The 14,951-nt window shown below is 36.9% G+C and overlaps 1 protein-coding gene across 3 annotated transcripts in view; it reads left to right on the top strand.

Annotated features, from left to right (window-relative positions):
* Positions 1–14,951, top strand: part of LOC121725887 (protein kinase C and casein kinase substrate in neurons protein 1) — a 100,479-nt gene that overhangs the window by 30,740 nt on the left and 54,788 nt on the right. Inside the window, exon 1 of one of the 3 annotated variants that reach the window (XM_042113051.1) lies at positions 11,205–11,289. The exons of 1 other annotated variant lie outside the window; for it this stretch is intronic. In XM_042113051.1, coding sequence (XP_041968985.1) covers positions 11,222–11,289 — 68 coding nt within the window. In that variant the 5' untranslated portion in view covers positions 11,205–11,221. Of the gene's footprint in view, positions 1–11,204; positions 11,290–14,951 lie in introns of those variants that run through there. One more of the 3 variants, XM_042113049.1, reaches the window with a different exon arrangement.

The following is a 14,951-nucleotide window of genomic DNA, read 5'->3' as shown; positions in this document are numbered from 1 at the left end:
TAATAAATACTCGTTTTTAAATGTTTTTTCATTTATTTTCTCACTTAAATATACCTACCTTAGATACATATTCATACACAGCTTTCATCAATAGGTACTATATTTGTCTTACATCTTATTATCAACCTAGTATCAGATAGGCAAGTGGTAAATCTCTTTTATATTATACTTATAAAAATATTTATACAGCGGAAATCTTAAACAAGGTCTTGTCACTTAAAATCAAAGAAGATGAATCAAATATCCCTTGTGTAAATATTAATTTATTATTATTAAAGGAGTTCAAATACAAACTTTTGATGAAAGATAAAAACAATATTATAATTTCAGACTTTTATTTGGCAAACCAATAACAATTAGAAACTGCATTGCAAGTTGCAACTATGGGAAATTGCCTGGGATATCTCAGACAGAGAGCGGTCAAGGGTTTTGTGTTCTTTGTGTTGTATTATGTTGTAGAATGCCTCCCGTGTGAGTATCTCTATATACTCACACAGGAGGAGTTCTGAATGTGTCAGAATTGCTCCTCAGTCACCAACGCAAATGCTTCAACGCATGACCACTCTGTCTGATAGGTCCCTAAAATGACCACATCTTTTTAAAATGTATAATACATGAGGACTTACTAAAGTCCTCATGTATTTTAAATTTTAATGTAATAATATAAAACTAATATTATTATTATTGAGGTACAAAAGTATTTTTGGTAATAATAATATAAGTTCCAATGAAAATATTATGTTTTATGAACAATAAGTATGTTTGTTATGCAATTTTTGTTATGTCTTTTTGGAAAAAGTACTATAAGTAATGTAGGATTATATTTTTGAGTTTTAGTGACTATTCCCATTATATATTATATCATATTGTAGTCAAGAGAAGTTATAAATGAAAAAGTGCATATGAGAATTTAGCTAATTTGGATTTTATATTATCAATGATTTAACTTTTCTAGTAGTTTAGGTGTATGTGTGTGTGTCAATATTTATTCGTGAATATACATGAATCTAAAGTTTCAAAGGTTGTGTTCTCAAAATTCTTGTTATTGAGAAAGTAATACCTTTGAATTTACCTCTTTGGTGCAGCGTTTATCATGCATGGTTTACAAGGAAATAGTTTGTGAAATAACACAAAGACCTACTGCAATCAAAAGATTGTACGAAATGCTCCTAAGATAGGTTCCTAAGAAGTACATAGTAAGTCCTCATGTATTTTAAGTTTTAATTTAATATAAAACTAATACTTATTATTATTATTGAGGTAAGTACAAAAGTATTTTTGGTAATACATAATAATATATGTTCCTATGATAATATTATGTTTTATGAACAATAAGTTCCATATGTTTGTTATGCAATTCTTATTAAGTAAGTCTTTTTTGGAAAAGTACTATAATGTAGGTTTTTGTTTTTGAGTAAAATTTAGTGATTTACACTATTCCCATCATATAATACCATATTGTAGTCAAGAGAAGAAGTTATACTTAAATAAAAAAGTGCTCATATGAGAATTTAGCTAATTGGGATTCTATGATATTATCAATTATTTAACTTTTCTAGAAGTTTAGGTGTGTCAATGTTTATCCGGAGCATGTTATACATACATCTAAAGTTTAAAAGGTTGTGTTCTGAAAATTCTTGTTAAAAGTAAGTAATATTGAATTTACCTCTTTGGTGCAGTGTTTATCATGCATACCTATACCAATAATACTTCAGATTTACAAGGAAATAGTTTGTGAAATAACACAAAAACCTACAATGCAACTATAAGATTGTACCTGTAGGTTTTTGGTGAAAATTCATACTTGTTTTACAGTAAGTAATTATACACAACACTTGTGTTCCTTATACCTTGTATGTGTTTCTTGTGTACTAAATCAATGCAGTCTTAGCTCATCGCACAAATGCAAACCTTATTGTTGACTAGACATATAGGTATACTACACCTCACTTATGTTATTATTCTGAAACCTCACTAACACTAAATGGATTACTAAGGTCTCTACGTTTCTTATGTATCACTTCGTGATTAACTTGAGAATACCTACTTAATCGTTTTCCAAAAATTTGGACACTTCGAATGTTTAGTTTTTTGGTTTTAATAACGAATTATTTTCACTAAAATATATGCTATAGACTAAAATATAACTTATTAAGTAACTAACCAACTAAATAGCAATATAATTTAAGACTAAAAAGTATGTAATATTAATAAATAAAATTACTAAAATGTAAACTATTCAGTAAAAGCTACTCGTTGGTTGGTGTTTATTGAATTGCTGTATTTGACGTAAAAGCAAGCGAGCTTATGTCAGAAGTGTTGTCATGATTCGAAATTATTACTCAGTTAACAATGGAGAAGTGAGTTTTGTGTCACGTGACCACTGACTGGCTGGAAAATAGAGGTCATGGTACCAAAATGCGAGCCAGTCAGTATTCTGGCTGGCTTTAAGAGCTCATGATAGAGGGGCAGGAGTCAAGTTTCACCGCCCTTGGCAGTGTTTACTGTTGCATAATGGACTTTATGTGTAACAGGTTGCATAATTATTTTAATAATATTTGCAAGCAATATGTAGGTACACGCAAACTGTATATTGCATACTGGGTCACTCAGGTTTTCATTAATAAATAATGGTAATATTTTTCGCTTAAAATAAACTATTAACTAATAGTTTATTCTAAGCGAAAAATATTACCATTATAAGTTGTAGAGCTTGTTACATTTTGAGCACAATTATAGAGCTACAAGTAAGCTTTACTTTTTCATGTCTTTCCAAACTAGGAAGCAAGGGGAGTTCCGCTTTGTATTATATTTTATACTGACAATCATGAAATGATATTAATATTAATTTGTCTATGACTTAGACCACGGCAACAATCTTGCTGAGCTTTTACACCTTGCACGCTGCTCCGTCGCGCGTCGTACCGCGGCCGCGGCTCATACACGACAGTCTACAGTTTATCATAGTTTCAACTTTCAAGTAATAACATACACACTAATGTTATAAATGCGAATGTTCCAGTTTATTGTCAATTTGTCTGTCTGTCTGTCTGTCTGTTATCTCTTCACGCTTAAGCCGCTGATCCGACTTTTAACTTCATCAGGCGCATGAACCTACATAGGCTTTGCTAAAGAGTATGGTAAACATAATATTCAGATTACGCTAAACTTGCTTGCTTCATATAAAATGTTATTAATTTTACGAGGAACAGCTTTCATTTTCTTCTGCAAGTTTTAAATACATTGCAGGGGAAAATGATTTATAGCGTAAAATAAACATGGCGCTACATTCTACAGTAACGATATTGTTGTAAACTTGTAAGTTTGACGGGCGGGAAACATCTGGTATAGTTTATAGGCGGGCGGCTAATGAGCGGCTTCCGAGATTAAGGCGGGAACTTCTGTCTTTAGTTTAACAATTTGAGTGTTACGCTTCACAACTTGTAAGTGATTTTGTTTTGATGTGTAATTAATTGATTCCACCCATCATCCCAAGTTGAAAATCTATTGTATCTGCGATACCCACGATGGAGGTGCTACGTGCTAATTCCATACTAATATTATAAATGGAAAAGTGTGGCTGTGTGTCTGTGCCACGCCTCTTACCTCTTCTCTCTCCTCCTGAAAAGATGTACGGTTCCCGCGCAGTCTCAAAGGAGTTGCGGACGCCATCTAGTCTCTAATAAATCTTTAGATTAAAAAAATGTCTATGCAACGTTTGGTAAGATCGAATATTTTAAATATAGAAAAATTACGCGCATGATTTGCGTACGATAAGTTACATTTTAACTTTTAAATCAGCTGATGTTTCAATTGCTTCATCGGTGAAAACTTGTTTTGTTCCTAGTTTTTTGCAACTCTCTGCCCTAAAGCTTACATGAACAGTAAATAATATGTACATGATTATAAATATTATATTTCTATTGAAATTCCCACAGTGTATAGTCCACATACGGTGTAAACGGTTTGTTTATAATTAGCTGTTGCGACGTGAGCTGTCCCACTTATCGCGCGCCGTCCGCGTCATCGATACAGACTTCGCTACGCCTCAAACAAGTGTGTGATCTGTGATGCTGATGTGTCACTCGCACTAACATGTCTAGCGAGATCGAAGAGTGCTATTGCGAGAATTACTCCCCCCGGCCCCCGGCCCCCGGCCCCATCAACATACTTAGTTTGTACAGATCAAAATTCGAAGTGTACTATTGCGAGATGTCTCATGTCCCCCGTCAACATAGTATGTACGTTGTACACTAGGAACAACTCTTTAGTTTTCTGTGTATATTATCACTAGATAATGCACCAAAATTCGGTTACCACGCGGAAACCTTAAGTTTTTTTCTGGATGAAAAGTATCCTATGTCCGTTCCCGGGACTCAAAGTATCGCCATACCAAATTTCAACAAAATCGGTTTAATGGTTTAGGCGTGAAGAGGTAACAGACTGATAGACGCACTTTAGCATATTTATAATATTAACTAGATCTAGATGACGCCCGCAACTCCGCTGCGTTAAATGTCGTTTATCGCGCGAGGCAGTAAATTTTTTTCGGGATAAAAAGTATCCTAGGTTCTTTCAAGAGACTCAAAGTATTTCCATACAAAATTTCAGCAAATTCATCTCATCGGCTTGGCCTTGAAGACGTAACACACAGACAGACGCACTTTCGCATTTATAATATAAGTATGGATGTATATACAGGGAACAACACTTTACTTTTCTGTTTAGATATCATCTCTACTGTATACCCACAATGTAATATTATATCCTTTTGCATATTAATTTATATTTTTACCCAGCTGCCTAAAAAGAAATGATTTCTATTAATCCTTCTATCGTGGATTCTTGGAAATCTATTGCTATTCTATTGTGTCTCGCTCACCGGTGAGTTTATGGGGCTTGATGGGTTAAGGCGCGTTTAATAACAGTATCATACATTATTAATCCTTTGATGATAATTAGAAACAAAAAACTTATTCCCTATGTTAGTCATTTATTCTTACACAATACACATATTTCGGGTAAGATATACTCAGATAAGATAATTGAAGACGATGACTTAAGTGGGTCTTAATTAATTAAATGTGGAATTAATAAACATGAGTTGAGCCCCCATGTGCAAGTAATTACCAAGTAATTAAAGCTTGATTGCGTTCTGCGGGCTGCTGAGTGATGGTTGTATGTTAGTTGCTGTTTTGTGTTGAGGTTTACGGAAAATCTTTTTTGTAAAATAAGTTTAAAACGGTTTAAGCACTTTTTTCATATTTTCAAGGCTTTTTTTGGCTAGATGCGGTATTTTTTTTTTTATTAGTGTTTCTTGTTCCCGGTATTAATTATTGGGCTCTATGTGTTTCTTTAGATTTAGGGTTATACTCGCTAAAGTAGAGCATTAGTTTACGATGGACCGTTTTGATCCGTCGCATATATGAGTTGCCTTGGTTTCTTCAAAAAAGAAAAAGTCATAAGAAATTCGTTCAATTACCAGTTCACCCGCTACGGATCGAAACGATTCATCGTGCAAAAGAGCGCCCTTATGTATGAGACTATCAGACTACACTGTTATTAATTTGCAACGTGTGGTACATTTGTACCGTACAAATGGTCGGTCCGCGTCGAGATTTCAGCAGAAAAATTGACGAGCATTGGCGGAACCGTTCCGATCTCTAAGTTTCACTTGCATCAGCTCGTGCCCGATTGGGGCAATACTTTCCAAAAAATGTATGGGTGAATACAAAATCACATCAATGTGAGGGAACAAAAACTTGGTAGGCACGTCCTTGCTTTTTGCGTCAGAGAAAAGCAAGTTTTTCTATACCTCGCCTTTAGTCAAGTTGCATTCGATAATTTCGACATCATTAGCAATCACAAATCTATCGGATTTAACGTAAGGCATTGCAAGCGTTACGTTACTCCAATCCCATACCTACGTTTTTGATTTCTGGCCTTTCTGTCGAATTTATCGAAAAAAAAACTTCACCAAAAGTACCTGAAATACAAAGGCGAATTCGGCGATCGTTGGGGCGAGACTTTTACTTCATTATGTCCATTGTTAGTGTGCGCTACTAAAGCTACCAAAGTGAATCTCCGCGCTCCGATAACCATCAATTACTTCACCGCACTCGCGCCTAATAAGCGGTATCAATCCGCGGAGAGCAGATCGCCATTCGCCCCGGCCCTATGCTCTTCAATCGGTTATTTTTCGAGATCATTTGGATGAGTTCTGGATGAGTAAAGCTCGTTCAGAGGAATAAAAGATGTTAAAGAGACAACAGTGTTACAGTAAGTGACAAAAATGTTGTAATAAAATTCATAATCTTAAAATGCAAACCTCTAGAGTAGTCTAGAGTTTAGGTTCTTAACCCCTTTGAGATGGGGTTAAAATTTTTGAGGGTAGAGTACGAAATGAATGAAAATGGAAGAAATACCGGCATTATCTATCGGCTTATGAACGATTCCTTAATGAAACTTAGTAGGCCCGTCTATATCGACATAAAAAAAATTACATTAACATTGACAGCACAGGGTTTTCAGGGTTGCAAATTTGGGTGTTAACTACTCTCAAGGGACCTAACAACATATAACAAAATCGTAATTACAATCGCGTTTGCAATGTTTGATGTCGATATCGACGGGCCTATAGTCCAAAGCACGTCTACAGATTTTGACACCCTTAACTACATAATTGCAAATCTTATTTTCAGCCATACTGATTAATTCCTGTAATGTACGAGACTGTTTTGTAAAACACACTGTAGCAATATTCAATTAACCACATGTTTATTTCGCCCGTTATCTGTTTAATTAACCCCTGAACCTTTTTGTTTAACGATACAAAAAGGTTTAATCTCTACAATATTGATAAACCCTTACTGCCCTAAGGGCTCTGGGTTACATTGGTGGTCCAATTTGTCCCGATTAATTGATTCAGTAATATTTTACGCGCTGACCCACTTGATTATAGTGAAGCCGGCTGCCGAGTGCCGGGTGATGAATGATGATTTTGAAAATCTTACATACAGACCCTATAGGTATGTATGTCTGTTCCAACGTAGCGCAGTAAAATGTCAATAATAGATTCGTTATAATAGCGTGGGTAACAAAGTGTCTGTAGCAGCAACCACGTCTCTTGATGGAGTCAGGTTAGATTAGTTTTTTTATTTCATAATAGTCCGGTTAACGAATGACTCAAAAGAGGGTATAAAGTGCGTGAGCGGGAACCTAAGCGATTTCTGCTGGAACTTATTACTACTTTATACTTCGAACTACACGCTCAGGAAAAGTAAAAATTAAAAAAAGCTTTAAATTTTAAATAATTATGTAAAATATATCTTTCAATGCTGTTTACAATAATTTAAACTGTTTATTTTAAATGTCTAAAAGTTCGGAAATTGTTAGAGCCTAACCTGTGGAACTGGTTTTAAAGGCAACATTTAAGACAGCTAAGAATAACTGCTTTCGCTGCAATATTTGAATGTTATACTTAATCTTCAATGGTTAAACATTCAAGAAACTACCTACTTATAATATGATACGCTCAGAAGAATTTCGTGTTGAACGTAATAATTTGTTTTTAAATGCCTGTGTTCTGCTATGCAGCGGTACCACAATAAATATTATTTAATCGTCTATTTAATTTGAAATTGTACGTGGTAATTGCGATTAAGTTGTGAAGATTTCGCATACCGTTAGCCGCTCGGTCATCGACTTAACGTTTTTGGGCAGGCCGGTGATAATTTCCAGTGTAACAGCCGCCTAACACGCCACTGACATAACTGTGTGAATCATACCGTAGAAGGTCGTTTGCATGTGAAGATTTTTCGTTCGTTTTCGGCGTTCCTCGGTGGACCGACTGAAGCATCCAGACCAGTTTGCCGAAGTCGCTCCCGCGCGGCCGGTCGATTTTAAATTACAATTAACGCGCTCGCTAGTTTTAAATTTAAAATATACGTTATCGCTTATCAGTGTTCGTGTGCTACTAACAGTGTCTTGTCCTAGTGTCTGCAATAAGCCGGATCACAGTTCGCAGGCTAAAAATAATATTATGTTTGTACGTGAGTGATCATACGGAGTGTGTATTATTAAACCTATCAAAGTCATGACGGTGGCATTTCGTGAAGATAATGTGTGTTATTTTAGCTTAAAATTGTTTGCTTTTTATATGTTAGGATTGCTAGGTGTTTACTGTTAGTTTTTGCCGCAATAGGTCGTCGTTGCTAGGTTAGCTTGTGGTTTGGCGTGATGTGCACATATAGCTAGTTTTTGTTGTCTCTTCTTGTGACTATCAAGAAGTAACATCCCGGATAAAATGGTTCGGTATTCCCCGAATATTTTAGTGCCTAGTGAAGGCATAAGGTTATGGTGAAACCCTCTTACTAAAAAAATATGTGCGCAGCGAATTACAAGTTATACAACTCGTAATTCGCTCGTACGTGATTCTTTTTTCGCTTTGGAAAAGTCACATGACAGTCAAAAACAGGAAAACTTGGATACAGCAATGTGTGAAATCTATACTAATATTATAAAGCGGAAGAGTTTGTTTGTTTAAATGCGCTAATCTCAGGAACTACTGGTCCGATTTGAAAAATTCTTTCAGTGTTAGATAGCCCATTTATCGAGGAAGGCTATAGGCTATATTTTATCATGCTCAGACTAATGAGAGCGAATAAATAGAGAAAAATGTGGAAAAAATTAGGGAAATTATTTGAAAGGGCTTATTTGAACGCGTTAATCTCAGGAACTACTGGTCCGATTTGAAAAATTATTTCAGTGCTAGATAGCCCATTTATCGAGAAAGGCTATAGGCTATATTTTATCATGCTCAGACTAAAGGCAGCGAAGAAATAGAGGAAAATGTGAAAAAAAAAAACGGGGCAAATTATTTGAAAGGGCTTATCTCACGAACTACTGGAGAAATTTTACAAGGAATACTAATTTTGTCCCGGAAAATGTACGGTTCCCGCACAGAAAACTTTTATGATTCTCGCCTAAACTATTAATTAATCTATTTTGATTAAATTTGGCATGGAGATTGGATATTTAATATGTAAGAGGGAAATAATTAATTTTATATGTAAACCAGTATTAAATGAGGTAATCTTTTTTCAGTTGAACAAAACCCTCTAATTTTTTCAACATCCTTCTAAACATTTGTTGTAATTGTATTTCCAAAGCGGAAGACGTGTAGTAACATGTGAGCCTACTTCTACATTTGTACGTGAACATTAGTTTTTATTACAAAGGCATCCTTTGTCCGTTTCCTATCATTTATCAATAATAATTAATTACCTATGGAAGGATTTAATTTGCGTATATCGTAATTTGGTGCGGTAGAAAGTGCTGTTTTGTATACAGTTGCTTTCAATGTCAATTATTCTTTAGTACTTATAGAGATTAGAGACTCAATTCATATCAGCCAAATGGCTTCGAATTATGATTTTGTATTCGCAAAAGCCGGTTATTTTTTGACCATCATATTTTTTCCCTGGAGTTCTTTTCAATTGAAAACCGGTCATACATTTGAAATTTCTCAGATGTTGCGGTACCGAGTGTCCTTGAGCAGCGGCAATCAGTTACCTATAGTGCTGTCACTTTAAATTTAAAAGTCAAAAGATCTAAAGACATGACCAATGGCCACAGTAGCAAAGCCGTTTAAGGCTGCCTTCACATTACATTGCAAGCAGTGCGGCTGCAGCGCAGCTGCCGCGCCGCACTGCTTGCGACGTAATGTGAAGGCGCTCTTAAAGTTTACCTCATCCATCAATCACATTATATTATTGGAAGAAAGCTGTATGATTTGAATGGGCGACAGCACGTAGGCATACAAAATGACAGTTGCTTACTTTATCTTGTTTCTGAGGATAGGATATTGGACATCAATAACTTACGTCTTACATGATCATTTGTATTCAATTTTATGGCCGTCGTCGTAAAATTGAATAAATTATCCTGCTGTTTGTAGGACAAATTGCCTACACTATTCTCAGCTACTGTCTCATTAACTAGATTGTAGTAGTTTCATATCGTTTAACTTTCTGGATTGTGTTAAATTTCGAATTTGCCAACATAATTTCGATTTGTATTCTGATAGTTTAGGAAACACAGTGCTTGACAGGAAAGCAAAAATCTCGAGTCGGGGATAGGCAAGAGCTAAAATACTCTTAAGGAATTCTAGGGTTTGAAAGAATTGTTACTTGAAAAGTTTGGATGCCCTTGCTCTTATATTCTCTCTACTTTCTCTTCATTTCCCTCTGGGAATTTTCTGACTTAATTTGCTCTTCCGTAAAGGAAGCTTCTAAACATATTGGTCGTGATCGGAAGCGACTATCGTATGTTTATTCGATGTAATTAGTTTGATTATGAACAATTAGATATTACATAGTCATGCCGTGATACACTCTTTGAAGCCTTTTCAACCTTATTCCTATAGTGGTAAAGTCGAAGTGGTGCGTCAGGTTTGGTGTAGACTGGTCGCTATGAATAGCCTGTTGTTTTCTCCTTATCATAGAGTCTCGTCTGCTTCGTGACTCGTGACCGTCGTGAAGTCGGAAAATTATAGAAGCACCGTCGGTGCATGATTGATCATCTGTTGATCCTCAATGCTCATTAGTTTGAGTAATCGGTGACTCTACATATTGGATTTATGATTATTGTTGATCTTCGAAGGGACTATCAGAAATTAGCATGTATTGGCGAGGCGATTCAGGGCGATCACCAGCAGCCTTTTTAATAAGCCAAGGATAAGGAAACACTAAAAATTTTGCTGTCTTTGTTACATACGTTGGAAAAACCATTTGACAGACATGGATTAGTTAGTCCTGTCTTCATTGTTTATTATAATGTTTTTTTTTAATGTTTGTAAGCATTTGCCCCTCCTATCGCCAGCATCACCATCGTTACATTTCTAATGCTTCCGACAAACATTATGTACATTTTTTTCAGTTTATTTTTGTAGATTAATTATATTTTAGGCCGGCACAAAATGGAGGATTAGCATTTAGTGAAAACGCGTATCCGGGCACACCGTAATGGTTTAATCGGCTGTCCTGTTACTGCAATAGGATGCCCGATTGCCCACAATTCGACAGCTCAGGAAACTACACCGGCTTATTGATATTATAATTGTTGCTCGCTTAGTTTATTGTTGTCTTTCGTAACATATGGTTCGAGTTGTTGCTTGTGCATAGATGAGTAGACTGTAGTGAAGTGCTGTGCTAAAACTAAAATGACCAAAATCAGAGACAGACGACGGAAGTGTAACAAAAAGTCGCACAAGATTCTCCATTATTTTGGGTAAGTTTAATGTCAGTATAGGTATTAGTTATTGCTAAGTTGTTCAGTGACATAATATAGGCTTTTATTGGCTATTGCCTATTTTATAACTTTTCTTGAAGAAAAAGAATGTGCTCCTTAAATAAGTCCATCCATATTTTAACACGCATCAGATCAGTGATCATGGATAAATATAGTCTGGATTGTCAAGAATTCTCGTCTTAAAATAACTTTGTTTACTTACAAGTCCAACTCTTGGGAAAGGATTGTATAACATTTTTATAGTATAAGTAGGTACTCGAGTCCTTTTGATATAAAGTAAGCAAAGCTTAGTTTAGGTAGCTAGCATAATGCTACCAATAACCAACGAAATACAGATACATTATTTTGATTATAAATATTTTGTTAATTATATAATTAGTTTTTTCTTTCCAGTCTAAAAATAGTAGGTATGTACAAATTAATGTAATAAACTTAATATTAGTCATAGGTCATTCTTAAATGTCCTTAGTCTCCTTTAAAGAAAAAAAAAGCTAACAAACATCTACAGACTAAAACATATTATAACAACATACATCCGTAATATCTAACTGCATAACGTATTACGACATCCTATAAAAAGGTTACAATATGACTCAGAAATGTACTAATAATAATATATAACGTTGTTTATGACATACTGATAATAATAAGAAACTTAACATAACTGCATATTGTATGATTTGTAAGTCATTATAGTTTGTAAACAACGACTGTTATTATCTCCAGACTACACGGAAACGTTATCTTTTAATTTTGATTATATTTAATAATAATCGCCTTTATTACTTTTAAATATATTTAATCAAAGTTAAAAGATCGAACTGTGAACTTTGATTATTACTATCTGTGAATGTAATCTTTTCTTATTATCAGTACCGTTTTACCTACCATGACCTAATGTTAAGCTTTTCCTCGCGACTTCGTATGTATTATCTTTAATAAGTATTCCCTATTTTCTTTTTTTCTTCTCTTGCAAATAAAACGTTTACAGATGCTTTCCATCTGTAAAATAATTATCAAAATCGTTTCAGTAGACGCAAATATTACCGTAAAAACTAACAAACTCTACCTTTTTATATTATTAGTACCTATAGATAACGTTTTAAATATTTCCATTATCGAATGTAGCATATCAAAATATCAAAAACTGTAGAAGGAAAAAGGGTAGGCATTTGCCCAGCAGAGGTATAATGTAGGCTATTAATAATAATCATGATTATCGGATGTAAATACCGGCGTAGAAACTTCAGTTAAATAATATGGTTCATTAGAGGCAATTTAAATGGATTTGTATCAAGCGCATCCCGCGTTAACGGCGTTAAGAGGGATTAGCGCTCAATGAGGCACGCAAATCCCCAGGGACTTGGTGCTATGTTACATGAGAGCTTTTGGTAGAGAACAATACATTCTACATAATATTCTACCGCACCAATTAGCGCTACAGTCTTAAATGGCGCTATTAAAGTTTTCTGAGCGAATGTGTATGTGTATACCATACAGTGATCAAGGGCCAAAGCCCAAATGGCTTGCACCTCGGACACCGCAACGCAGTATTGTGGCTTAGACCTAAGATTTTGGGCTTGGACTTCGCCATTACACCTCGCTCGCTCGGAGATCCTTCAGGATATCCACTCATTCCAAAGTATACATATTGTAGCGTTGGTCGTTGGAGTTTGTAATAAAAACTACCGAAATAACAAATTTGCGGGCAAAAGCGAGAATATGCTTAACTAAATGAATGACTAAAAATTATTCGGTATATTATACTTAAAATTAATCTGTTTTAGAAATTGCAATGTGTTGAGTCGGCATAATAATATTAATTAAACATGGCGTGATGTTAGCGCTTATTAATAAACTTGTTAACATCCTCGATATAATAATGTTTGTGATTAGTTATGTAACATAGGTATTAGCCATTAGGTACTCCGTGTTTTTCCGTTTGTCCGTGGGAGAGCCATGCTTCGGCACGAATGGGCCGGCTCGACCGGAGAAATACCACGGCCTCACAGAAAACCGGCGTGAAACAGAGCTTGCGCTGTGTTTCGCCGAGTGAGTGAGTTTACCGGAGGCCCAATCCCCTACCCCCCTAGAAATGCCGCAGTTGAAAAACAATTTGTTACCCCAGGAGGGTACCAACTGCGTTGGAGAATCCTCTCTCTGGACGTCCATGCTCAGGAACTCCTGGAACTGAACGTGGACGTCCAGGCTCCCCCTCGTATTCTGGGGAGGGCAAAACTGCGCTCCAATCTGCTCGGGGCAAGAGCAAACACACAAAGGCACCCCCCTCGATATTAAACATGGACTTTTGTAATATCAGGGGATTACACTCCAACCTTAATGCCGTCCATTACCACCTCGAGACGGCAAAGCCGGCTTTGCTCTTTTTAACCGAGACGCAGATATCATCTCCGAGTGACACATCATACCTTTCCCACCCAGGGTATTACCTCGAGCACTCCTTTCTACCCAAAGCTGGAGTGTGTGTGTATATCAGAGATGATATCAGCTCTCGCCGCCTCAGCAATGTTGAGGTCATGGACCTATCAAACTTATGGCTCCGCATAGATTGCGACGACCACCCTCGCGTCTATATAGGTCCCATAGTGGTGACCCCGAGACGGACCGACTCTTGGAGCACCTGCAAGCTGCTTCAGATTTTGTGCAGCAGCAGATCCCATCCGCAGAGATCATAATACTTGGCGACTTTAATGCCCACCACACCGAATGGCTCAATTCCAGTAAAACTGATCATGCGGGGAGATCTGTCTGCAACTTTGCCCTTGCGAACGACTTGACACAACTGGTTACTACGCCTACGCGAATCCCAGATGTGGATGGTCAGAATCCTTCCTTGTTGGACCTCCTACTGACTTCAAATCCTGACGGCTACCAAATATCCGTAACCGCACCACTTGGTTCATCGGATCATTGCCTTGTTAGGAGTTCTGTGCCACTTACGACGGTGTTAAGACAGCGCGCTGTTAAATACCGTCGTGTGTGGCACTACAAGTCAGCAGACTGGGATGGGATGCGGTCGTTATTTGCATCCTATCCTTGGGGGCACGTGTGCTTCTCGCCGGATGATCCCGACAGCACTGCCAACTCTGTTGCCGATGTGGTAATGCAGGGGATGGAACTTTTCATTCCGACCTCTGTAGTGCCAACTGGCGGCAGATTTCGTCCCTGGAGTCCCAGAGTTCATCCCCCAAAAAAGCTTCTCGCCGGAAGCAGGAGGCTTACCAATCCTGGGCCAACGCAGTGTCTGCTCGGGATTTAAATACCAGCACATATAAAAAGGAGTACAACCTTGCCTCTAGGTCCCTCAAGAAAGAGATTACTCGGGCAAAGCAACAGCACGTCAACAGAATTGGCAAGAGACTTGAGTGCCTCCCCTCGGGAACCCGTGCATTCTGGTCTCTGGCCATAGCTATTGAAGGAAATTTCTGCAAGCCAACCCTACCATCCCTACACGTAGGAAATGGATCGTTGGCCCAGGACGCAAAGGACAAAGCCGATCTTCTGGGCAAGCTCTTTGCGTCAAACTCGACCCTGGATGACGGGGGGCAGAAACCGCCGACCATACCGCGATGCACGAGCATCATGTCGGATATTCGGTTTCATCAGTGCTCAGTGCGAAA

The sequence above is a fragment of the Aricia agestis genome, chromosome 4 (assembly GCF_905147365.1).
Source record: "Aricia agestis chromosome 4, ilAriAges1.1, whole genome shotgun sequence".
Classification (NCBI taxonomy): domain Eukaryota; kingdom Metazoa; phylum Arthropoda; class Insecta; order Lepidoptera; family Lycaenidae; genus Aricia; species Aricia agestis.
Note: the sequence above shows the minus strand (reverse complement) of the source record. Positions and strands in the feature narration are given on the sequence as shown.